The 27,739-nt window shown below is 38.9% G+C and overlaps 1 protein-coding gene across 1 annotated transcript; it reads right to left on the reverse strand.

Annotated features, from left to right (window-relative positions):
* Window positions 1-1,912: 1,912 nt before the first annotated feature.
* nsun2 (NOP2/Sun RNA methyltransferase 2) lies at window positions 1,913-27,720 on the reverse strand. Its single transcript, XM_073858117.1, has 19 exons — window positions 27,497-27,720; window positions 27,120-27,277; window positions 26,589-26,693; window positions 26,378-26,488; window positions 26,219-26,285; window positions 25,688-25,772; window positions 25,408-25,600; window positions 21,726-21,800; window positions 21,424-21,554; window positions 21,249-21,322; window positions 20,142-20,272; window positions 17,933-18,029; window positions 16,339-16,544; window positions 16,061-16,153; window positions 15,545-15,680; window positions 13,039-13,119; window positions 12,047-12,185; window positions 11,789-11,828; window positions 1,913-2,660 (listed from the first exon to the last, which is right to left on the reverse strand). The coding sequence occupies exons 1-19, from the start codon at window positions 27,575-27,577 to the stop codon at window positions 2,357-2,359; spliced, it is 2,307 nt and encodes a 768-aa protein (XP_073714218.1). The 5' UTR covers window positions 27,578-27,720; the 3' UTR covers window positions 1,913-2,356.
* Between the last annotated feature and the right edge of the window lie 19 nt (window positions 27,721-27,739).

Here is a 27,739-nt window from a genome sequence, read left to right on the forward strand (position 1 = left end):
GTGATGAGGATCAGGTGGGTTGCATGTCCAGGGTATGACGTCTAAAGCCCAGGAAACTATCGTAGGCTATATTTGGTCGCAAGACCAGGAAAACGCCTGTTTTTGAACCTCTCTCACTGTTGGGACCACCAATTAAAAGCCACGATCACAGAAATCGCAACAATTGTTTCACAATGTAAATACACCTTAATCCGGCTAAAATTATAATCGAAGTAAACAAATCAAATTGAGTTCTTATATTCTCTTTAGGTCATAAAAACCTTTAAAACGCTCCGGTCATTATAAACCTATAAAAACTCAAGACGTGTTTCGGCATGCAAGCATCACCATGTCTTTTAACCAGGTTTATTTAACCTGATTAAATAAGCCTGATTTAAATTAATTTAATGAATCAAATTAAATATAAATATTACAATTATAGCGTCTTGTTTACATTAAACATAATAATAATTTTATTATTTCGACATCAAGGGGGCCCCCTAGTGCTGCGGGGGCCTTATGCAAATTGCGTCATTTGCATATAGGTAGGATAGAGACAGAGCGCAGTTATGCAAATTTGAAAACCACGCCCACCGGGGGGGAAATCAATCCAACGGTCTCCATTGACTTTGTATTGCGAGAAGCCGCCTCCTTGTCATTTCTGGCTTATAACAAAAAACTGAATAATGCCTAAAAGCTGCTGTGTGACAATATGTACAGCTAACAAGCCAAAGAACCCAGAAATAAGTTTTTATAAGCTGTCGAGCCGTAAAACCCAGCCTTTAAGGAGAATAAAGTGGATCGCCGACTACGTTTCCCCCTAGTGGACGCAGTTCTACTAATAGAAGTACTATGAAAAGTTGCCTGTATCCATTTTTGTGTCTTTAAACACTCGTTTTTTGGGGTCGACAGCTTATAAAAACTTATTTACAGATTAAACTTAAAAACAGAATAATACCTAAAAGCTGCTGTGTGACAAGGTGTACATCTAACACGCCAAAAAAAAAAAAAAGTTTTTATAAGCTGTCAACTTCAAAAAACGAGCGTTTAGACACAGAAATGGAAACAGGCAACTTTTCATAGTACTCCTATTAGTAAAACTGCGTCCAATCGGGGGAAACGTAATCGGCGATCCACTTTATTCTCCTTAAAGACTGGGTTTTACGGCTCGACAGCTTATAAAAACTTATTTCTGGGTTCTTTGGCTTGTTAGCTGTACATATTGTCACAAAGCAGCTTTTAGGCATTATTCAGTTTTTTGTTATAAGCCAGAAATGACAAGGAGGCGGCCTCTTGCAATACAAAGTCAATGGAGACAGTTGGATTGCTTTCCCCCCCGGTGGGCGTGGTTTTCAGGTTATGACGCGCTGCGCTCTGTCTCTATTGGCACTGCAAGTGTGGAGAAAGAGGACTGTTCTGACGTTGTATGTGGAATGATACTAATTAATATCTTTGTGTCAGTTTGTTGTTTAAAACGATCCGCAAGAGTGGGTTTCACATATGTAACGCATGACATCAACATGATTGCAATATGCACAGTGGAGCTGACACTTCACACGGCTAGTGCAAGATGAGAAGTTGTCGTTTAGAAAGACTTTTTTTGCTAAAATTTTAAATAAAATAAAGACCCTTAATGCCCTGGTTGGGATCGTTTAAGCTGCACTGAAACTTTTTTTTTACATTTTAAACTGCGTTGAAACTGTAAACTGTTGAGGTCCACTAAAGTCCACTATGTGTTTTTTCCTAAAAAAAAAAAAAAAGCTATTTCTTCACCATTGAACAAAGAAAGACAAACATGTTGGATGACATGGGGGTGAGTAATTTTTTTTTATGAAAGTGGAGTAATCCTATAAGTGATAAAATTATAGACTACATGGGGACTTTAAGTTAACCCGAAATGTAGGATGTGCGTGGCATAGAGAGCACTTACAAATTATTAAGATGCTGTTTATTTCAAGTTAATGTACAATGTAACAATGCACAAAATACATTACAATGTATACAAGGGTCTGAGCAAATGAAATGCATTGGTGGAAAGCCCTTACTGTACACATGGCTTACTGCTGAGAGACGTTAACAAATAAGAGGAACATTTTAAATAGGCTTCCTTTGAGTTTACCACAGATTTTTACTATGAACAGATAATACAAATAATAAAAACAACATATTAAACAACATATGCTTTAATCATAAAAAATTGAAAATGAAAAAAAATAAAAATCAACCATTTTTATTCCATATCTCTCAGTTCGTCAAAGCTTAACCATCCAGATACTCCAAGGACACTTTGTTGTTTGGAAAAGCATTTCGGGAGCCTTATTTCCTTTTTATCACGTGTATCCACTCAGGTTAAAACATGAACTCACACAGTCCCATCTTAAGTGCTTTCAGCAGGTTCAGGTTCAGTCCTGTTAGTGTCAGACTCTGAAGAGTTTTCCTTAGTCTCTGCGTTATCTTGCTCTATAAGGTCTCCCTCTTGGCTTTGAGCCTCAGAATCCTCAACGTTCCCTTCCTGGGTTTCTGTCGAAGCGTCGTCCCTCTTTCCCTGTTTGTCACGGAAGACCTCCAAGCCGACCAAGCGAAGGTAATGAAACCTTTCGTTACGTGGCACGAAAGCCCTTATGGAAGTTTTTCCCCTCCAGCCGCACAAATCTATTTGGCACTGAGGAGCATCAGGATCTCTGGAGAGATGGACAGAGAACAAAAGAAAAAATTTGTTAAAGGGGACATTTCACAAGCTTTTTTTAAGATGTCAAATAAATCTTTGGTGTCCCCAGAGTACACATGTGAAGTTTTAGCTCAAAATATCATATAGATCATTTATTTTAGCATGTTAAAATTGACACTTTGTAGGTGCGAGCAAAAATGTGCCATTTTGGGTGTGTCCTTTAAAATGCAAATGAGCTGATCTCTGCACTAAATGGCAGTGCCGTGGTTGGTATTATTCCCTTCTGACATCACCAGGGGAGCCAAATTTCAATTAGCTACTTTTCACATGCTTGTGGAGAATGGTTTACCAAAACTAAGTCACTGGATTGATGTTATTCACATTTTTTAGGTTGATAAAAGCACTAGGGACCCAATTGTAGCACTTAAAGATGGATTTTCATGGTATGTCTCCTTTAATGATATAAGAGGAAAATAGATTGAAGAATAAGAGACAGAGAAAGAAAGAGAACTGTTCCACTTTAAGAACGACTTAGACGGATGGAAAGCGAGAGTGAAAGATGATCAGATGCTGATGATCAGTCCCGTCATGTTTTCGTGAGCATCCAGCAACACGCTGCCAACAGTGAAGAATGACACCACACGCTGCCTGCTAATCACGGTGACATCAGAGATCCTGTAACCTCCTGTCATTCAGTGTCACCAAACCAACAACAACTATGCATGCGCCAACGTGCGTAACTGTGCTTTATGAAGACAGATTTAGATAAATAGGGGGTTTTGTGACCCATTAAAAGATTTTGCGAAAATACTTCCTCTTATTCAAAGTTAAGAAGAGACGACATAAAAATAACAAACAATGTGTAGCTTTCAGTACATCAAACTTTTCAGGCATCCTGTCCAGCCCCTAAATATTGTAACAACCAGGGTGTGACTTGCTGGGAGGATTAGGGGGGTTATCTTTATATCCCTGCCTCTGATGAATTATTTTTTATCCCCCCTATAATTAATAGTCACCAAACGGCCATATAAATGGCCTAAAATAAAGATAATATTTACAACAGTAAAATCAGGAATGTTGTATTACTGTCTATTGCTTCCGCTCCTGTGACAAGAGGTGACAGCGCGTCTAGGCTATGTGATAATCCTTTTTTTAATCCTTGCCCAGATTTTTCACAAATGTCGCCAAGCACCAATAGTCTATTTCAGCATGAAAACAGCCAAATAATAAATGAAAAGAAGCATATCATTGTATTTTACAGGACCGTCACAAAACAATCAAAGAAATATTACCATTGAGGATATGAGCAGAAATACAGTTTTTAGAATCAAGGGGAACTCACCGGATGACACAGAAAAAATTCAAAGTCCGTCATCAAACAGAACATTTTCTTAGCCTGACATCTTGTCCAAGTATCGTATTTTCCGGACTATAAGTCGCATCAGTCAAAACATGCGTCATAGAGAGGAAAAAACATAAGTCGCACTGGACTATGCGTCGCATTTATTTAGAAAATTATTTTTCTTTTTGGGGGCATTTTGTTTGCCAAGTCTTTCTTCGTTGTCTTTAATGTTTCAGTTAACAGTTTTTTTGTTCAGGGCTAGGTTACAGGAGCAACATATAGCGCCCTCTCGTGGCTGTAGACGGTAATGTTTTCTTTGGTTCATGTTAGTCAGTATGAATTCATTTTGACTAGTGCTGCACAATTAATCGCATCGCAATCGCAATGTCAGCCTGTGCAATTATATGACAGCAAAATGTTACAATTATATTAAATAAATCCATGTGTGGACTTGTTAACACCAACTTTCTGATAACAGTTTGATGATTTTCCTTGCTGTTTAAAAAAAGAAAGAAAAACAAAAAAGGCAGTGCATGTGTGACATCATAGTGTGTGGTGTGCGTCGTCACTTGTGTGTGCGCAGCGCGGAAATACCAGAGCGAAGATGGATGCAGAGGAGGTTGACAGTGATTTGGTAGCTAAAAAAAAACTCTACGTCTGTTGTATGGCAGTATTTTGGATTTAGGATTACTGACACTGAGCAGTTGCTACATCACGTGGCAATACGAAAACATTTCTAGTTTTACAAATACACATTTTAGCATTATCACTAAACTGTGTGTGGATTTTCCTTAAAGGGGACATTCCATGAAAATCAGACTTTTTCCATGTTTAAGTGCTATAATCGGGTCCCCAGTGCTTCTACCAACCCAGAAAACATGAAAAATAGCAACCCTGTAACTTTGTTTTGGTAAGGCTCTCTCTGCAAGCATGTGAATAAATAGGTCATGCGGATTTCGCTCCCCCCATGACGTAGGTAAGGGCTCCAATTATAATGATACCGCCCCTTCAACTGCGCTATCCAACCATGATGCTACCTCTAGTGCGATAGACAGAGAGAGAAAGAATGACTGACAGCACGACGCGTTTGTATTCCATCAAACACAAACAGGAGCCTACAATCTTATAAATTGTAGTTTTAATAATATTTCTAAAGATTGAATTAACGTTCTAAAGGATTAACGTTACCTTAGTGCAAGAGAGAGAGAGCGAGTGAGCGAACGAACGAGAGAGAGAGCAACGCGACGGTTCGCTTTTAAGCAAGTTATGTTGTTTAATATGTTTCTCTGAAGTTTATATAAATGAACACGAGGATTAATGCACTGCACGAGACAGAGTGAGTGAACAACGCGTATTCACTATCATACACAATAAGTAAATGTGTTGTTTAATGTTTCTCTGAAGTTTCAAATGAATGAGGAGTTACAAAATAGATGAGAGACTGACAGAAACGCGAATGTGTTCAATATGTGTGCACAATAAACTTAAACATGTCATTTGATCTGTTTCTCTAAAGTTTAACCATTAAACGTGTTGTTTTATTACAGATCATTTAAATGTGCTCGTGTGGTTTGGTCAAAAAGCAAACTTCTGAGTGTTTGTGGACGTGTATTTTATTGTAACATGCTGAAACTCATTATGCCTGTTTAAAACAAGGGCAACATGAGACCTTAAGTCTTTATTTTTATTCCACAATGTTCCCCATCTACTGATAAACATGTATTTAGTATGCATAAAACAGATAATTGACTTTTTAAACTTGTTCATATTTATAATGCTTAACATCGCTCACTAACTTCTTTCTTGAGAGAATCTCCCTCGATGCTCTGTCAGCTCTACAGCGGGAGCGCTTGAGACTCCGCCCACCTGAGCAGCTCGTTTGGATTTAAAGGGATACACACAAAAACGGTGCATTTTTGCTCAGCCCCATAAATTGCCTATTTTAACATGCCACAATAAATTACCTATATGGTATTTTGAGCTAAAACTTCACATATGTACTCTGGGGACATCAAAGATTTATTTAATATCTTAAAAACGTCTTCTGGAATGTCCCCTTTAAAACCCATCAAGTTGACTCATGATACCATTTATTGTAATCGCAATCGCACATCGCAATATTAGCATGAATAACCGCAATGGGAAAAATTACCCAAATCGTGCAGCCCTAATTTTGACATAAGTCGCACATGACTATAAGTCGCAGGACCAGCCAAACTATAAAAAAAAGTGTGACTTATAGTCCGGAAAATACGGTATGCATATATAGCCTATTTATTGTTATATTGAGAGTATGTTGTGCATTGCTTTTTTCCATTTAATATTATAATATAAACAAGTGTTGTCTGGCACAAACCATAAAGGAGAAATGCAGTATGGTTCAAGATCTGTAATTGTTTTATTAAAGCAACACTAAAGAGTAGGGATGGGCGATATGGCCTAAAATCCATATTGCGTTATACATTGCAGCCTCTTGCGATAGCGATATGTATTGCTGCGATATAATAATTTCAATAGACTCGTTTCAGAACAGGTTATATAGACCCTTACAAAAGCCAAACTGCTAAAAAAGTAAGTAAGAGTAAACCGTTATGGCCAGATTAGTCTTGTTACCGCTCTTAGCTGGAATTTTTGCCTGACACACTCTACAACAGGGGTGTCCAGACTTTTTTGTGTGGTGATCTACTTTTAAAATGATAAAGCCGACAAGATCTATCTGCTAAAAAACACAGTTAATTATTTTTATAACACTAAACACTTTAAATGCTTGTGAGGACTATACTGCATATATATACTGCATGTTTCACAATTACTAGACCATAATGCCAATTTCGCGCGTGGAGCAGCAGTTAACTTATGTGCGATCTACCAGCATTGCCGTATTGGACACCCTTGCTCTACAGAGTATATTTTCCTACTGCTTGTTGGACGGCTTAAATCCAAATAATAGATGTTGCATCGGTCTTTTTCACGAGTTCCTTTGCTTCGCTGACGCTTTCATCCATGTTTATTCGGCTGCAGCTCGTGGCTCTAAAGTTCGCCGGTAGATTGTGTCATCAACACGCATTATCGCGATATTGCAATAGATTTAAAATCTCTATCGTACGCCAATTTTCTATCGTTTATATTGCATATCGTTTATATTGCCCATCCCTACTAAAGAGTTTTTTTTTCCCTTAAAATAACGTTTCCAAAAAAGTTTCAGTCGTTCATCCACTCGAAACAGGGCGAACGGCACTTTCACATTCGGTTTGCAGCCCTCTATCGGCCAAAACCGCACTAAAGAAGTTTCCACCCGTCGTGTTGCAGTCCTGTAGTTCGAGTGAAAACTACAAAAAATTGCTTTACGGCAGACCTACAATCCAATCAGAGCCAGCTATGCTGCAGTAGGCTAAATTATTTACAATAAGTGGTAATGGACAATTCCGCTTCCAACCTGTAGGGGGAGCAATGAGCAAAAACTCTTTAGTGTTGCTTTAAGTTTTTGTAATGAAGATCTCAAGAAGTGCTCTAGCGACAGACATCAGAGCTCATGGCCTTTAGCCTCCTTCTTAGAGGCTAGCATGCGACTTTCATGCCAGACCAGGGGTACGTTTCCCAAAAGCATCGTTAGCCAACTACTGTCGTAAGTTTCGTCGTTACTGACAAAGTTTAACGATTTGGTATTATAGTTCAAACAATCTTTCGCAAGCTGCATCGCAAACTTGTATGGTATACGAACGACAGCTCTTCACCTGTGGTTAGAAGCATAGTTCCTTGTTATTATACATGTAGACTTGCGTTAATCATGCTTTCGAACAAAATAAGCAAAAAACATGTAGTGCATTCTATATCCAGCATTCTAAATATATTAAAATTTAATTTTTTGTCTTTCAGTTTGTAAACTACGGAGCCCCTAAGGGGACATGGAGCAAAAATTAAATAAAATTTAATTTCGCGTGTGCACGTGAATCTACCTTCATGTGCAGAATTTTTTTTAAGTTTAGTTTCGCGTGCGCAAGTGAATCTACCTTCATGTGCAGAATTCTTTTTTTAAGTTTAGTTTCGCATGCACACGTGAATCTACGCAAAACTAAACTTTATTAAAAAATTCTGCACATGAAGGTTTCGCGTGAGCACATGAAACTAAACTTTCGATTTTTTTACTCCAATGTCTCCTTAGGGGCTCGGTAGTAAATAGGGCTGCGCAAAAAAAAATTGCCTGCGATTCTCAGGCGTGTTTCATCAGTAAAGCCGGTCCGGTGATAAGAAGTAAATCACCATCAGCTGCTTTCAGATGGAGCGGCATTTACTACACAGAGCCATAGTTCACAGAGAAGCTAGGAAAAATCGTAATCAAAATTGACTCCGATAATCTATGCGATTTTGCCTAGCTTCTCGGTGAACTTACCTCTAATCACCCAACCGGCTTTACTGATGAAACGCGCATGAGAATCGCAGGCGATTTTTGCACAGCCCTAGTAGTAAACAGAATTAAAGCAGTTATTTATAGCAAAAATCTAACATTAAATCAATTTGAACAGATTAATTAGTAATCCACCTCCCACGTGACATCATTAACCATGTCGTTGTACGAAAATGGTTCAAACGACGGATGTGCGACAAAGTTGCTATGCTTGTGACTAGCTAGTTAGTTTCTCCAACTATGAATCCTACTATTGTGGTTCAAAGCAGTTCGAATCTTGCTCAAGGTGGGTGCAAGTAGGACTGGTTACATTTCTATACACATTTTCATATTTAACAGTTACAAGAAATAGTGTTATACCCTGAATAATCAATATAAGCCAGTGGTTCATAATTTATTATCATAAATAAAAATATTTGAACCCCCCCCCCTGATTTTTTCACAAATTGCACCCTGTTAACAACATTGGTTCAACAAACGTAATGAGAATTTGTTATCAATTACAAACAAAACAAACACGGAGGAAGGGCTAGGTCATTTTTGGTACTGCGTAGGATTGGAAAACTGACTAATAATAAGTCCAGCTGGGTTTTCTGCTTGCATTTCCCATGATCGATCACGACTGGTTTGCTACAATCAGAGGCTTTTGGTCCAGACTGAAAACATCAAAGACCAACAAGCCTTTTTGTTGTATTGTGTGCTCACCCTAAAGATCAATGAAATACAAAGAATCTACCTAAGAGTGCACATCTGGTACATCCACAAATCCTATTGAGGTTTAACGGTTAAAATGATGGGTGTGTTTGTGTATGTAACGGAGAAGAGAGCCCACTTTAAAGCTACACCGACTAGTTTTATACACTGTAAGGGTAGCAGTAAAGTATCTGGCTAGCCAAACAATAGGCTTTCTGCTGAGAGCGACAATGAAGAGCTATTTATCTGTGAAGAGGAAGCTGGGTGCATCAGTTCGAGCCCTTTAATTATGAGACAAGGGGCGTAATGGATACAAAGCGCTCAATCTTCATTTATTTGTCTCCTGACTGGCTGATGAATGGCAGGAGGGCCATCACAGAGCCCTTATATGTCGACGTACAACACACTGCCACAGCTGCTGGATACAGGACATATAAGATTTCTTTGTAAACTCTTTCACCTACAAAGTGTTTAAAGAGCACACTCATCTAAAGGATTATTAGGAACACCTGAACAAGGTGTAATGGTGTGGGTAATGTTTTTTTGACACACTTTAGGCCCCTTAGTGCCAATTTGGCATTGTTTAAATGCCACAGCCTACCTGAGCATTGTTTCTGACCATGTCCATCCCTTTATGACCACCATGTACTCATCCTCTGATGGCTACTTCCAGCTGGATAATGCACCATGTCACAAAGCTCAAATGATTTCAAATTGGTTTCTTGAACATGACAATGAGTTCCCTGTACTAAAATGGCCCCCACAGTCACCAGATCTCAACCCAATAGAGCATCTTTGGGATGTGGTGGAACGGGAGCTTCGTGCCCTGGATGTGCATCCCACAAATCTCCATCAGCTGCAAGATGCTATCCTATCAATATGGGTCAACATTTCTAAACAATGCTTTCAGCACCTTGTTGAATCAATGCCACATAGAATTAAGGCAGTTCTGAACGTGAAAGGAGGTCAAATACAGTATTAGTATGGTGTTCCTAATAATCCTTTAGGTGAGTGTATTATCCAAAATCCACTTTTAAAAGGTGTTTGGACATAAATGTGCATTGGCAACAGCCCTACAATGAAAAAAAATCCACCCACTAAATGTTTTAATCCTCATTAAACCAAAGCAGCCTCATTAGACTTGTCAATGTGATGTCACACTGATAAAGCCCCACCTACAGCTACTGACTGACAGTCCTGCATTACCACAGTTTCCACCGTCTGCGAGTTGTACACTGTCTGTCATATCTCAATAGTGAGATACTATTGTCTCAGACTGTATTCACAGGAATCACATCTATTTTTGCGCAAAAGGAGAGCAGTCGCTTACTTGCATGTAAAGGTACAGACAGGAAAACATAGGATCCCACCCAAATAAGGGCATTTTGGACATGCTATAATAAATGATCTGTGAGGTATTTTAAATAAACTTTAAAGACATATTCTGGACACACCTGAGACTTATATTACATCTTGTAAAAATAGGTGGCCTTTTAGGTTTGACTGTAACCTTACGCTGCATGTTTCTTGGGCCTAAACTATAAGGCTTTGATGCAAATACTTCAATAATTAAAAAGAAAAACCCGAAATGCATTGCAGGAAGGTCAACAAATGAAATGTGACCCCATCTGTGACATCCAGGATAAAGTCCCAATCTACTTATGAGATTAGGACCATTAAAGTTTGATCTGTAACACATGACCTTATTCAGTCAATATTAAAGATATCAAGGTTATATTTTCATACAAATGTTCTTTCAGGGTTCCCACACCTTAGTTAACGTCAAATTAAAGGACCTTTCAAGGACTTTCCAGGTCCAATACCCTCAAATTCAAGGACTAAATGTGGGGAAAACAAGGTTACATTGTGTTACCTTTTAAGATAGATTGTTACAGTTCCCTTTCAAGGGAACTCGCGCTGCGTCACTGCGATGACACTTTGGGGACGCCTCCAGGGGTAAGTGCGTCTGAATGTGTTTATCAAATTCAACCAATGGTGAGGCTTAACGACAAAGACAGGGTGACGCGGAAGCCAAAAAGTATATCGCTATCTGAAATATTGCCAAAGACGGCGTTACAGGGATGCAGGAAGTATGGCAAAGGAGACGCAGCGCCTCACTCCCTTCTTAGAGAACAACAGTTACATACATAACCCGAGACGTTTTCATGTGTCAACACAACTATGCAAAAAAGCATTTTGGTATGAATCTACATTCGCATACAGAAGATATAATCATATAACGCAAACAGTTTAACACAGGTGCTTAAAAAGTCTAGAATTTTTATGATATTTTCCTACACTACACAGAGAATTATATGGATTTTATCCCCCCAGAAAACTTAATTAATATTGCATAAAATAGATTCAAGCACTTTCAATGACCTGTCTCTATGCATGTTTATTTTCAAAAACTTCCCAGGGCCTTGAATTTTTTCCCCCAGATATGAAACATTTTCAAGGATTTCAAGGACCCGTAGGAAACCTGTCTTTACACCATATAGGACGCTTTAATCACAAAAAACAACAATTGTCCTGGGCTGCGTTTCCCAAAAGCATAATTTGCCAAATATGGTCGTTGTTACCACTGAACTCCATTGGTAACGACAAAACCTGCGCCCATATTTGTTTTCTGGAAACGTACCCCTGGTCTGCACATCTGTTAGGTCTGTGCATTAACAGCGATTAGTAAATGTGCACTTACTTTGGATCTGGCAGGTATCTTAAAACAATGCTGCCCATTTCTGGAGAAAAAGTGAACAACAGCATCATTAAATTAATGCTTTGAAATATATCAGCAATTGTGTCTCAAATGCTCTCAAACATGCAAATGTTAGCCCTGCAGACATTGACCAAGGGCAATGCCAATGACATTGTAAAGAAAGACATAATTTGCACTCATTTGCATAAGAAACGTACAAATACGCATCACTAAAAAAGTCACTTTTAGGAAGACACTGACCAAGTTTCTTGGCCTGACTGTGCGCATCATCTCCCAGTTTGCTGAGAAAGGGGTTTTCCTGGGTGAGGAGAACCTTCACATCCTCCACGCTGACATTGATGATTCTGGCTCTGATGTAGGGGCAAACTGTGTAAATACCCTGAAGAACGGAGAACATGCAATGAAATATCCTCTTGTGCACAAACATACATGCTTCTTCCTGTCCTGCTTCAATGCAGTCTTGGAAGAGAGACTTTATTTCTTTATCATCCAGCGGAAAAACAAAATCCGAACAAACAAATTCTCATGACAGATCTTCCTGTGTGTTTAAAATAAATCAATACTCTGTACACGGCACGCAAGGGAACTTTTATTACCATTTCAACAAAGGCAGGCAGAGGTTAATAATGGCATATTGAAAAGAACTTGTTTCCTTTTAGACTTCTGAACCCAGTTTTTGAAGAAAAACAACTGAGATGCCCCGGTGTTGGCTACAGACTGTTTTCTGCAGGACTGCTTCATTTCTAAAGACTTTATGGATGAAGAATAAATTGCATTTGTAAAAAACAACCATTATGTCATTATATTTAAATATGTTTGGGAAAAACAGTACTGGCTTTATAAAATCTTTCATTCAGCGACATAAACACGACTAGACAAAAGGAAAGTTAGTGTGGGGTGAACACAGAAGCAAACAAAATACAATATGTACAAAATTTGTCATTTAAACACAGATTCTTACTGAGAAGCAATGTTGTCCAGTATGCATGCGTTGTTTTGTTTACCTTAAATGTTGTCTTTCATAGCATCTGAGGAACTTTATGCAATTATGGCATATAACTACAATATCAAATTTTTTTTCAGATATTAATTCTAAACAATCCTAGGGAAAATAAAAAATCCTTGGAGAAGTAGTTCCAGTTTAATTTGTACATCACCCATATTTAATTCATTTCAAAATCAATTGCACCATAACCCCACCAAACAGTCTTGGTTAAATTTAGGACACTCACCTCCTGAGCCAATCTAAACGCACATCCAAACTGTTCACCGTCAGTATTCCTGGACCACACCTTCACTCCTGTGTTTATTACCTGCAGCAACAGACAAGAAATGAGCGTTTGACCTTTTTTCATTCTGTTTTGCTCATTTGGCTACAAGTAATGATTATTTCCATAATCGATTAATCGGGTGATTATTTTTTCGAATCATTGACTAATCGGATGAAAACATAAGTATTTACTCAATTAAATTTTTTACTTATATTACCTATAACCACGTTATATAAAATGCATTGAGTCTTCATGGATGTGCTGGTGAAGAAATTTTGCCACAGATTAATAAGCTCAATTTAATCTTCAACTTTAGACCTTGATGAGTATTAACATTATTCATTATTAAAAACATAAAATAATCCACATGATATGAAAGGGACATGCACTGTTTCTGTAATAAAAAAGCTTTAAAACAGATGCTTAGTTTGTGGTTCACAACTATTTTTATGACAACCCAACAATAATTAAAAATTTAAACTCACTTAGAGGAAATGAAACCTTTATTAACCAGCGTTCTTTTCGTGCTTTAGCTCCGTGATTGTCTTGTCAGGGTTGCCAGATCCACCCAACAAAACCAGCCCTATGGGCCTTCAAAATGATTCCAAAATCATACTTATGCATTCATATCCCAAATACCATCAACTAATAACCCAAATCCTTCCATCTCTTACCAGAAGAAAAACATCAACCTGCAGAAACAGTTCAAAGGTGGTCCAATTCAGAACTCCCCCAGAAGGCCACGGACCTGGCAACGCTGCGAACCTTGCTTTAAAACAAGCTGGTCACGTGATGAGAAGCAGCACCTTATAGACGGCTTCATCGTATAGACGCGCGTTGTCGCAGTTACGCATCTGGGCAAAACTTTACTTCCGGTTTCAGTTTGTTTAACTTCCTAAGACCAGGGGCCTCATTTCTTAAGCGTGCGTACGCACAAAACGGGGCTGGAAACGTGTGTATGACGGGGGAGGGGTATTCCAAAAAGAGGATTGTGAGACATACCCGGGTATGATTGAATTTGAAAAGGTCTATGTTTTCCCTGTGTGCGCGCATTAACTTTCAGTTACCAGTAGGAGGTAAAATGAACTAACTCTTATCAGGTGTTTTATCACATACATGGAAAATTAATTTTTTGTTGTTTGCACCATAATACTTAATTCTGTGTAACTGGAACCTGTTGTTCACAAACGTGGATAATTACACTGCTTTATGTTCAAAGAAAAATTTGGTTATTATATTTATTGGTTCTTCCTAACCCCAAATCTAAAATGCAAGCCAAACCAAAGCTCGGGTCTTAGAAGGTTAATGGTCTGAACTAAACTCTTGAACAAATACCTTGTTGAAAATAACAAATGTTTTGGTTTCCAAAAAGACGAGGGGAGACGGCAATCATGGATCACCGCAATGTGAAGGGAGGTTTGGCAGCTGATTTGTAGTTAACATTGAGCTATGTTACTGTGTAAAAGGTGTACTGTATAATGTACTGTGTGTCTTTTTTTATACGCTTTAGCTATGATATTAACTAAGGTAATCTACTTCTTGGATATTTTGTTTGTTATCAAAAATAAACTACTCTAAACTACTCCTTTTTGTTCCACGAAAGCCGTTTGTTTATGTTGTTACTGCTGAAAACGTCTAAAAATGTGTAGTTTGCGCTGTATGAAGAAATCCTGGCCCTGTGCTTTGATTTGAGACAAGCTGGTCGCATGGTAAGAAAAAGCGTCTTATTCGTTGACAACAAATTTTATAATCGATTATTATCGATTTTATCTATTAGTTGATGCAGCCCTAGTTAAGTCTTATACAAACAATTTTCACATTTAACAGAGACAACAAAAATTTAAAGGGCACATATTATACAAAATCCACAACACAACCTTTACAAGGTGTTTGGACATGCCTACAATGAAAAAAAAATCCACCCAATCCTTTTCAAATCCCCATTTTTGCAAACCCATCTTCCAAGTAGGGCTGTCACAATGATTAAATAATCGTCTCATCGCGATTATTTGACCTCATTGCAATGATTTCAGATCACCACAATGATTGCACATCTCTTTAAAAACACAAGGGGGAGCTGCAACGCCTGTATAAACGAGACTGTATCAGATGGCGCTCCTTAACTGACAGTGTAACGCGATACATTGCAAAGCCATTTAATACAGTGGAAAAAAACAGCATTTAATGAAATGCTGCAAAAAGTAGTACGAACTGCTATGTAAAACAAACATTTCCAAAAACATTTCCAAACAAAAATTATTTCTTGAACAAACAAAAAAAAAATGCATGAGAATTAAATGTCAAAGCAATAAAACAGACAATTAATCGTCATAACCGTCCCAATTTATTAGACAATTAACCGTCAGCCAAATTTTATTACCATCACAGCCCTGCTTCCAAGACATTCAGATTTGATTCTTTTGTTAATGTGATGTCAGATTAAAAAGCCCCGGACCCTCAGACTTGCCTTCATTTTCTCGCTGTTGTTGAGGAGAACGTTGCGCAGCTCTTTGGACACCATGTACAGGTGTCTCTTCTTCCCTTCATGGCTCCGAGTCAGCACGTTCAGCTTGGGGAAATCGGGGGAAAGATCGTAGAAAGTCCTGAAACGCACACAAACATCATAAAGTAAAATAAATGATGGGTAGACGAACAGAAAAAGCGCATATGCGCTAAACACACGGCGACATATGGCGCAGCGGCAGAGCCGTCGTCTCCAACTGTCCAAATCAAAAATGGCGGTTTGCCAGCACTGTGGCATCTGTGCCATAAATAAATAAGATTCATCACAGACAAAAGACGGGACCACAAACGACCTAACAACAATGATAAAATATACAGGTTGGATGTATGGTGAGAAACGTGCTCATGTCACACACGTATGGTTAAAACAAATGTAAGGCAAATGTAACATTAAATAAAAAAATGATAGGACTATGTTTGTATTCAGTAGCAAGGTCTTTGTAAAAGTAGATGCACTCACTGGATGGGAAGGAAAATGGGGTCGTCCTCTGTCATAAACACAAAAGGATCCTCTTTGAAGCCAAAGAGTTTCATCTTCTTTGGTGGTGGGGGGCTGGAACACAGTGAACACTTCATGTTAATGGGGAACACACTGACTGCAGATCTATAGCAATATTAACCAGACCACCAGGGGGCAGTTTCAACAAATGAACACATGTAAGCTCTGCAATGTACTTCAGCTGCACATCTGGGAATTTTGTATTCGAGTAGCTCACACACCCAACTAAAGTCACTTACCCACAAACATTATCTTTCTTGGCCTCTGGATGTTCAGGGGTATCTGGGCCAGGCAGCTCGCCCTCTGCAGGAGTCTCGCTTATTGCTTCTACTGGGTCATCAGTGGGCGAGTCAGCAACAGGGGCGACCTCAGCGGGTGTCTCCTCAATCTGAAGCTCCTCTGCGGGTGCCACTTCATTGGAAGAGTTTGCATCCTTATTACGAAGCTAGAAAGAAAGCCCATGATATAATAATGGTATTGATGTACAAATGCTTGCCTTTTAAAAAGGTACAGTTAAAAAAAAGAAAGAGGTGAGGTACAAACAATAGCAGCACCTTATTGTGCTCTGTTCCCATTTCCTTGCGAATCCCGGTTTAGGAATTCAACCCAATAGCCTGCCTAAAACGCTTACAGCTGCTTAAAGCATATTATTTACTTATCAGACTGTAATGCTTTTACTCCCCATACACAACAAAGGAGAGATTTAGTAGAAAAAAACTTGGACAAAGAAAGTAAGTGAATGGAGATCCTCCCAAAAAAACAAACAAAGAACATAAAAGCAGTCCATATATCTTGTACACCACAGAAGAAATGAAATAATACACAACGATGATGAACAGCTTAATTTTTACGTTTAAACAAGCACATCACTCATAACAAAACATAAACCTAGATGAATCTGAACAAACTCTAGCCTAACTACGTCAGACTTTGTACTTCCGCTAAATTTCATTATGCTTCTGTACTCAGTCTGAGATACCTCCCATTCTAACTGTTTTCCTCCGGTCTCAAAACAGCCATCCAATCAACGAACAGAGGGCGGGCTGAGAGCCGTATCACGGTTGTAGTTTGTAGTGGACATGGAGGCACAGAAAGCTATTTGCTCTGTTGTGGAGAACCGGCACTTGCCAACTTAAGCCCGAACAAGAAGAGTGTTTGTTAAACATTTTGAATGGAGATTATGTTGTTGCCCTACTCCCGACAGGGTTTGGGAAAAGTTTAATTTATCAACTATTACCGATCGTCAGCTAGAAACTGTGTGCAGCACAGCTTGACGTGCACAACGATCAAGAAATCATGGAAGGGAATTTCATTGTTCACAGTTAATGGTGGAGGACGCGTGGGCAAACATTCTTTGGTGACATTCCTGATTAACCAGAAAGTAAGGTAGGAAGATTTAATTTACATATGGTTATGGATGTCTGGTGGAAGAGTTTGAGAGGAGAGAGGGGCGTTCCTCCCGTTAGACGTGAGTGGATAGACACCGTAAGGATAGTGTTCAACTAGCTCTGGGCCAATTTACTTTTTACATAATCTGCAAAAGTCGTTCATAGCCATGTTAACTCCGGTATTTCGCTTAATGGGTTTGTTTTCACATCATACGTGTGTTTTACAGCAGAAATTCGATGCGGCTGAGCCGGTGCATAACGCACATCATATCCAAACATTATGTGATTGGCTTACGTTTAGACCAATGATTTTAAACTTCAGACAAGCCCCTCCAAAGAGAAGGAAAACAATTGTCAATTATGCCCAGCCAGACTCTGTCTATGAAGCAAAGCAAAATAGCAGAGGATGGTATTACCAGGCTAAACAAACTCGGCTGTCTTGTACCTTTGGGTAACGGCGGTTCCAGGGCATGGGAGCCTTTTTCACCAGCACAGCTACAAAGAAACCACCTGTGTTCTGGTGATGGGGCAAAATTCTCATACTAAAAACACAAAAACATATTAAATACATTAGCAGAAAAATCAAGGCAACTGTGCTCGTAGACCCATTTACATATGTGCATTTGGTGGACACTTTTGTCCAAAATGACTTACAGTGCATATACAGGGAGGAAAATAAGTATTTGAACACCCTGCTATTTTTCAAGTTCTCCCACTTAGAAATCATGGAGGGGTCTGAAATTGTCATCGTAGGTGCATGTCCACTGCGAGAGACACAATCCAAAAAAATCCAGAAATCACAATACACGATTTTTTTAAACTATTTATTTGTATGTCACAGCTGCAAACAAGCATTTCAACACCTGTCTATCAGCTAGAATTCTGACCCTCAAAGACATGTTAGTCTTACTTTAAAATGTCCACCTCCACTCCATTTATTATCCTAAATTAGATGCACCTGTTTGAGGTCGTCAGCTGCATAAAGACACCTGTCCACCCCATACAATCAGTAATAATCCAACTACTAACATGGCCAAGACCAAAGAGCTGTCCAAAGACACTAAAGACAAAATTGTAGCACAGAACTACACGGGAGGAGCTGGTCAATGACCTGAAAAGAGCTGGGACCACTGTTTCCAAGGTTACTGTTGGAAATACACTAAGACGTCATGATTTGAAATCATGCATGGCACTGAGGGTTCCCCTGCTTAAACCAGCACATGTCCAGGCCCGTCTTAAGTTTGCCAATGACCATTTGGTTGATCCAGAGGAGTCATGGGAGAAAGGCATGTGGTCAGATGAGACCAAAATAGAACTTTTTGGTCATAATTCCACTAAACGTGTTTGGAGGAAGAAGAATGATGAGTACCATACTAAGAACACCATCCCTACTGTGAAGCATGGGGGTGGTAGCATCATGCTTTGGAGGTGTTTTTCTGCACATTGGACAGGGTGACTGCACTGTATTAAGGAGAGGATGTGGGGCCGTGTATTGCGAGATTTTGGGGAACAACCTCCTTCCCTCAGTTAGAGCATTGAAGATTGATCGAGGCTGGTTCTTCCAACATGACAATTACCTGAAGCACACAGCCAGGATAACCTAGGAGTGGCTCTGTAAGAAGCATATCAATGTTCTGGCGTGGCCTTGCCAGTTTTCAGACCTAAACCCAATAGAGATCTTTGGAGGGAACTCAAACTCTGTGTTTCTCAGCAACAGGCCAGAAACCTGACTGATCTAGAGTAGATCTGTGTGGAGGAGTGGGCCAAAATGTGTGTGCAAACCTGGTGAAAAACTACAGGAAACGTTTGACCTCTGTAAATGCAAACAAAGTCTACTGTACCAAATATTAACATTGACTTTCTCAGGTGTTCAAATACTTATTTGCAGCTATATCATACAAATAAATTAGTTAAACATCTCTCACAGTGGACATGCACATACGATGACAATTTCAGACCCCTCCATGATTTCTAAGTGGGAGAACTTGCAAAATAGCAGGGTGTTCAAATACTTATTTTTCTCACTGTACATTTTTATCTGTATACGTGTTCCATGGGTTCAAACCCATGATCTTTTGCGCTACTAACACAAATTCTCTACCACTGAGCTATACAGGAGACCCGGTGACTTTTACTGGAGCACTTTACAGCAATGATCCAACCAAAAAAATAAGGAGTGCAACATGTAAGTGCATAGTGTATAGTATGTCATCTGACACAAAAGTAGTCTTACCTATTTAACACATGTGATGTAAATCACCAGCCTATTAGTAGACACCCAAAAACTGAACTGGGTGTGTCAGATAAGACATAAAATGTGCAATGCTATGGATTGCCAGGAATTGAGAACCACAATACTATAATGGTATACTGCCATCTAGTGGAGAGTTTTGGGTGCTAATCTTCACTCCTGGAGTGCCACCATGACCCTCCTTCAAGTGTAGAGTACGTTTATGCATTTCGTAGACACATAGCTGAAATGACTTAAAGTGCATCTTTGTGACATTTTATTAGTATGTGTTTCCTAATGCTTAAGTAAAGAATTTGAAGTTCAGAAATCATAAAGCCTTGATAAGCTTGTTCACTTTACTGTGTAATGATGATCAAAAGTTGCATTGTTTTTGCTTTTATCATTTAGTTCAAAAGCAACTTACCATCTTTCCAGCCTCATATTCGCCAACTTTTCTGAGTCGGTAGGGGGAAACATAGTGGGTCTGATCTGAGTGTGTCGATTCGTTGGGACCTCTGACCAGTCTGAGTACCACTGACTGTCTTTGGTCATTACCTATGAAAGAGCAGACAACCAGACTGGTCAATTCTAACAACACTACAAAAACATTAAGGGACATTCCACTTTTTTTGAAAATATGCTCATTTTCCAGCTCCTCTAGAGTTAAACATTTGATTCTTACCGTTTTGAAATCTATTCAGCTGATGTCCGGGTCCTGCGCCAGCACCCCCAGCATAGCTTAGCACAATCCATTGAATCCGACTAGACCATCAGCATCGCGCTAAAAAAAAAAAAAAGTTTCGATATTTTTCCTATTTAATACTTGACTCTTCTGTAGTTAGATTGTGTACTAAGACTGACAGAAAATTAAAAGTTGAGATTTTGTAGGCAGATATGGTTTGGAACTATACTCTCAAACTGGCGTAATAATCAAAGACTTTGCTGCTGTAACATGGCTGCAACAGGCGTAGTGATATTACGCAGCAGCCGAAAATAGTCCCCTTGGTTACTTTCAATAGCAGGGGACTATTTTCGGGCAGTGTGTAATATCATTACGCCTGCTGCAGCCATGTTACAGCAGCAAAGTCCTTGATTATTACGCCAGAATGAGAGTATAGTTCCTAACCATATCTGCCTAGAAAATCACAACTTATCATTTTCTGACAATCTTAGTACACGATGTAACCACAGAAGAGTCAAGTATTAAATAGGAAAAATATTGAAACTCTTTGGTTATTTTTTAGCGCAATGCTAATGGTCTAATCAGATTCAATGGATTGTGCTAAACTATGCTAAAAGTGCTAGCGCCAGACCCGGAGATCAGCTTGAATTGGTATGTCCCTTTAATAATCTAGTTAACCAACTATGACAATGAGATGACATTCATGTCTAATGTTACAAATACAACTCTTTTCATGGTCTCTTGTATTTGCAATGCAGAGATGTTGGACCCTATGCAAGTGTCAAAGGCTATAGAGGCTTCCTAAAATACTGACTTATGGAATAAAAGGTTAATAGTTTCATATATTACTTTCCAAGATGTAATTCCCGGCATATATTTGAGGCCTGGGAGATCTGAAGAAGCATCTGCCAACTCCAAAGCACCTGAGAGCGATAAATAAAGAGAGAGCAGAACATAAAACAAAAGAAAAAAAGCAATTTGTGAGATTAACAAAAAAAATAATAATTATTTGGATTAGCCATACCTTCACTCTTCTCCAGCAGGGCGGCGATGACGGCTTCATCCTCCACTGGGTTTAGAGAGCAGGTGGAGTACACCATCCTGCCACCCACCGCCAGCTGTTCAACTCCACGCACTGCGATCCTTAACTGCAGTCTGTCAGATGATAAAAGACACACACAGACACACACTTCAATATATTGCCAAATTAAACATGGTAAATAGTAGGTGAAAGATCATCACAATGGAATTGAATCAAGCGCAGTGCATTCTGGGATACAGCACCCAGTCTGGTTTAATAGTTCTAGTTAATAATACTTTTCTTACCCATGCAGCTGCAGGCTGTTGCTGGTTGTCCATTTTTTCCACACATCAATGTTTTTCCTCATCGTCCCATCACCACTGGACATGTGAAGATATTTGATTATTCCTACTGTTTCTTTCACACCATTTAAGATCTAACAATGGTTATTAGATTAAATTCCCTCCCGTAAACAGACTTGCATTATAAATAGTATTTGTAATTCACCCGTCACAAACGAGAAACATTATTAAACATAAAATTGGGTCATTGCTGCAACAATCATTTTAAGTTGTATAACCTATAGAGTTTCATGTGGTAATGACATCATTTCCTTATTCATCCATTACATCAGTTTTCGGTTAACAAGACAGCAAATTTTGCTTGAAATGAAACTGCCCTTTAGGAACGAATCCTTTTAGTTAGAGAGCTGTGATCCTATGCGGGCAAGAAGTCAGGCGTAATTATATCTTCAAGTTGACCTAAAACCATCATCAATAAAGAGAAATGTTTAGACAGCAAAAAAGGCCTGACCACATTGTATGTGCAAGATGTTTGCCCTTCCCGGCCCTTGTTGTGCTTGGCACCTGATTCTGCTCCAGGCCAAGTATAGACTTCAGCAAGTATAAGCTCGGTTACATGCTAAAAAGAGAATCTAATGCAGTCCAGACTTCACTCGAGCTTGTTAATGTGATCACTATATTCACTGTGGTCATAAATCACAATAGCACCATCTGTGTGCAAACAAGCATCTGCCTGCTTTATGTCTGTAATACAGCGGTAGTCTAACCTGAAGGACATTTTTAAAAATTGGCAAAAAAATGGATGCACCATTTGGATACCGATTGTAACGAATAGCTATAACCGATATTTTTAACTTGCTGGCTTATATAAACTCATTTTCACTGCAAGTCTTAATGCACAAATACCATCTTTTGACCCTGCCTGTTTACAACTAAAGACACGACTCGTATCTGATATCCATGTTTACAGTCTTGCTGGAGTTTATAGTTGCTATGAGCGCTACATTTCTGGATCAACTTTAAGAGATACTCCAGCCAAATATCAAAATTACCCCATGATTTACTCACCCTCAAGCAACCCGAGATAAACATGTCCGTCATCTTTCAGACAAACACATTTGGAGTTATTTTAGTAAATGTCCTTGCTTGTCCAAGCTTATAATAGGGGGAAAACAGGAATCAGGGAACAATTTCTGACTTTAAACCACAAAAAAGTGCATACATCATTTACAGAAGTAATCCACATGGATCCAAGGGGTTAATAAAAGGTCTTCTGCAGGTAATCAATGCGATTTTGTAAGAAAATGATCCATATTTTAATCTTTATAAACCATAATAACTAGCTTCTGGTAACAATGCCATTTTGGACTCAAGCGATTCACATGAGTCGCTGCGCAACTAACCTATGGCAATGAACGCTCACTGTGATAAAACTCTTGCACGAGTCCAAGAAGGTGCCGTTACCGGAAGCTTGTTATTATAGTTTATATGGATTATTACCTGAGAAGACCCAGTGCTCTACGCTAAATTTTTGCACTGGTTGCGCTAATTTTTTTCTTGGGTGCACCAGCACAAAAGTTAGGTGCACCAATATTTTTGACTGCATTGCATTTAATGCAGTTTTACAAGCGCCCATGGTGGTTAAATGTACAGAATATAAACTAACATGTATTTTATATTTTCATGCTGTGATTCTTTTTTTCCATTATAGCCTTTTGCTTTTATGTTTATTCTAAAATCTATTTCCTAAAAATACTTATTACATTGCCTTGTTCCCATCTTTCATTGTAGTTTTAATGTTGTGTGCAGGATTTGCCATTCCTGGTAACACAAAATAAGTAATATATTTGTAAGTGAAAACATAACTCCCCTGTCATACGAGATGCATAGCTAATAGATAAGGAAACAGAGAATGAAAACAGGAAATTTGTATATTTAATGCAAGGCAAGTTTGTTGGCTAATAATGATTTTCTAATAGGCAATGCAGTAATTATGAGGTGGTGTTATTTCTTAGGTTTATGGTTAATGAGTACCAGGGTACAAAATAGATTTATTTAAATGATTTGGCAACAGAGAATTCAGTATTAATGAGATATTAGTCGATATAGTGGTAATAGGTAAAGGTGTTTAAGTGTTTCATGTACTTAGGCTTCCTTCTCTTGCGCAACTCGCTCTGTTTAGCGCACACACATTTTGTCTCTCTCGTGCGCACAGACTCGGACTCTTTCGTGCATTTTGTTGCACTGGTGCAACCTCATATTTTTTAAGTCGCACCATTGAAAAATTTGGTCACACTCTCGAGCCCTGAGACATTTATTAAACCCTTGGAGCCATTGTGCACTTTATTGGGGTTTATAGTCAAAAGTTGTGCCTTGCTCTCCGTTTTCTCCCATTTTAAGCTTGGAAAAGTATGGGCATTTACTAAAAAAAACTCCAAATGTGTTCTTCTGAAAGATGATGGACATGTGTATTTCAGATTACTTGATATTTGGCTGGAGTATCCCTTTAAGCTGGTGTCACTCACACATACAGGTCCCATACACACTGCATATTAATTTGGTTGTCACTTCACCTTTTAATGCTTAATCCTGTTCTGTACACAGAGTTCAGTAATTTACAGGGCCTGACAACCACATTCTACAACCAAAATGCAGGTAGTGACACTGACATTTACAGAAACTTTGCATAGTGTGTACATAAAATAAAGTGTTTAAACGTGCATTGTGAACATGACAGCTCTCTCTTCTGAAAATAAATGCCTAGAAGGGGGAAGAGTCTTCTGTATGCGCAGTGAAGAAAATTACAGAGGCATGAGCGTTTGCTGACTAGTGTTGCCAAATCTTGCATGAAAAATACAGCAAACAAGAACATTCTAGTAATAAAGACAAATGCCTTACATCAAAGATCAAAATATTGGGACTGGCACCTTCACACTTTAATAACACCAAAAACTTCATCGCTTCATGAGCCAAAAGCCATAAACATTAAAGCCCCAAAATGGTATGCAAGTACAAAAAAATACAAGGACCTGGCAACACTGTGGAGCAGAGTCACAAATGCATACAATACACAACGCCAAGACGAAGGTTTAACGCAAAACATACTATTTTGGTCAAAGCTGTGAGTGATGAGCACACGAGACGTCAGAATGTTGCTATGGTTATTTCTGTGTCAATCATCATCACATTTTCGGGAGTGAGTCTTGTTCCGCACAGACATGCAACAAACATTTAGGGGATTCACTCCCGCATCTAAATGCGGTTGTCGCTCCGGAAAGTTTGCAGTGTGTACTTTAGGCACATGTTTTATTCATGAAACTTAAACAATAGTATAACTTGTATGTATGTACATAGTATTATCCGTGCACATTTTCTGATGGCTCTGAATCAGCATTATTGTGGAATTATTGTTCTGTGCCAAAATTCGGGGGTCAATCTTGCGAATCAAAACTCACGGATGAAAGGGTTGATCTTCTCGAACCTCTGCGAAAGTATTACATTACATTACTACACAAAAATTAATCGCAGACCCATTTAGTGTCTCTCATTTGGCCTAGAACCACCAACTTAGACAGGGAAATACCCCTTAAGTGTCATACAAAACTTCCAACCCCTTTTTTCTTTCCTTTTAATGTGATGGGGCCGATAAATCTGACATCATTGACTACAATAACCCTCATCTTACCTGCAGGGTACATCACAGAGGATCCTGTCGTAAAACAGGACTTCCTTCTTCCCATCCCGATCAAACTGCAGACGTGGAATGTTGGAGGCGTCGTGGTTAACCACCATAATGCACGGACTGTTCAATCGCTTCGCCTGGTGGACTAGCAGGTAACATCGCTTGTTATCCACATCATTGGCAATTACAAAACCCTCAGGAGACACAGAAGAAATTATCAGGAGTTTAAAAGGTAATTGCATGTGCATAAATAGCAACGCAGGGACCACAATAATGACTTTACCAGGAAAAGGCACATCCATGTCAGAATGAAGCATCTCAATTAGTTGAGCCGTCTTTGATCCCGGAGCCGCACACATGTCCAGAATCTATTTATACAAACCAGAGAGACGATCTGAAATCGCAAATTATCTCTCAAAGCAAGAAAAACATACATACTACAGATGCACAGATACAATATTTCTGTGCAGATACGGATATTCAATTACTGGAAATGGCATCTCGCCATAGTTTTGCTTTTTACTTCTTGTTTCAAAGTATTATGTCATGAAATCTGTCATTTTCTTGTCATCGTGATCCAATTCAAAATAAACCACACAGTACAAGTTCTAATGTGTTTATAATCCCGTTTGATGCCATGAAATAATCTCTCATGATCATCGGCTGTTATCCGATAGTGGGGGAAATGCTGATATTGATTACAGGCCAAGATATTGGTGCATCCCTAATATATAATAAATTAATACATTGCTTACATAAAATTTGTTAAAAAAAGATATAGAGCAAAACGTTCATGATGCTGATGATCACGTACCTTATGATGAGGCTCAATTTTCAGAAGAAGAGGAGGAAGCATACTGACAGCTTCTTGTCTGCTAATATTTCCCTAATGGTGAAAGATCAAATTAGCAATTTGCCTTGGAAATACAAAGCACCCTCAGAACAAGAACGAGTTTTCAATAAAAATGTTTTGTTTCCCGATTCGGTTTCGCTGACCAAGAACTGGTGGAACTTCTCCAATAGTGGAGACTTGCGCAGAATCTTTCTGCTCAAATTTGTGTGCCATGCCAATTCATCAGGATACCTATAAGAGTATGGTACAATTCAATCTCAGGTGGAAATGCAACGCTATGCACAGATTAACATGGACAAAAATGACTTCATAACTGTTTCAGCCATCTTACCAACTTAGGGGCTGAGGAGCTTCGATCTTCTGGCCATCTACCTCCAAGTCCTGCACTTCTTTAAAGTATTTCTCCTTAAGAGTATGAAGGATTTCTTTGGCATGGCTGATTTTAAAGGTTGAGAAAAGAAAAAAAAACTATTTATTTTAATTATGATTGCGATCTGTACAACCTATGATAACAGTCAACAATACCGGGTGGACAATATAGCCACTGCTCATATCCAAGCAGTGAGGTGGCTTGAGTGTTGACAAAATGTACTTACAATGGAAAACATTATGAACTATCATAATTGTGCATAACCATCAACACAATTTCTTGTTTGCTAACTGACCACATGACTAATTCACAAACACCACAGCATAATAATGAATGTCTAAACATCACCATATGCTTCTATGCATCCAAGATGAAGCTGACAAATGCTGAGGGCCATTGAGAACCAAAACCAGTTTACTAGCATTTATTCACTTCAACGCCTGTGTCGTCAATGAACGTGAAAATGTGGATGTTCACAGAACATCATGTAACCTCTTGTATCCTGTGATGCGTATGGTGGCTGGCAGTGGCTCTCTCATTGCCTCCATGAACTCCTCAAATTCTCCTTCAGGCACGATCTTTAGCTCTTGATAATAATGCTCAAAAAGCTTGTTCTCCTTGATGATCTCAGAGTATCCTGCTCCCCAACCCTGCAAAAATAATTACACGTGTGACTACATCATTAAAAGCATTTCCATCACTAAGTTACCCATTATCATGTCATTTACCATGCGATTGCACATTAGCACGTGCTTGACAGTTATTATGCCATATATGGATATATGATGAATATGTTTAAACAGTTGAATATGTATCCATAACATAAACCCGTGGTGATTAGAAATGCAAAGACTAGATGGGGAACTCACAGCGTCATCTCGGTTTCTCTTTTCAGGTCTTCCGTCTCTGTTCTGCTGAGGTCTTTGCCTGTTTCTGTTTTTTCTTCCCATGTTTGACAAGCATATAACTCTGGATATAAACCTGCAATGCGTCTTGACAAACTGTATCAGAAACTGCAACTCTTCTGCTCTTTCTGAACTCACGTGTTCCTGACGCAATCTAAACAAGCGCACGCTTCACAGGAAAGACCCTTTGGTGTCCACTGTATTGCC

The sequence above is a fragment of the Misgurnus anguillicaudatus genome, chromosome 20, assembly GCF_027580225.2.
Source record: "Misgurnus anguillicaudatus chromosome 20, ASM2758022v2, whole genome shotgun sequence".
NCBI classification, from domain to species: domain Eukaryota; kingdom Metazoa; phylum Chordata; class Actinopteri; order Cypriniformes; family Cobitidae; genus Misgurnus; species Misgurnus anguillicaudatus.

What these genes read in the sequence shown, in the direction of transcription:
- nsun2 (XM_073858117.1), bottom strand. Translation starts at nt 27,577, where the DNA reads ATGGGAAGAAAAAACAGAAACAGGCAAAGACCTCAGCAGAACAGAGAC. An exon ending in AATATGAGGCTGGAAAGATG is followed by an intron (nt 18,030 to 20,141) that starts GTAAGTTGCTTT and finishes TTGTGTTTTTAG; the next exon opens with TATGAGAATTTTGCCCCATC. An exon ending in AAGAAAGATAATGTTTGTGG is followed by an intron (nt 16,154 to 16,338) that starts GTAAGTGACTTT and finishes ACTGTGTTCCAG; the next exon opens with CCCCCCACCACCAAAGAAGA.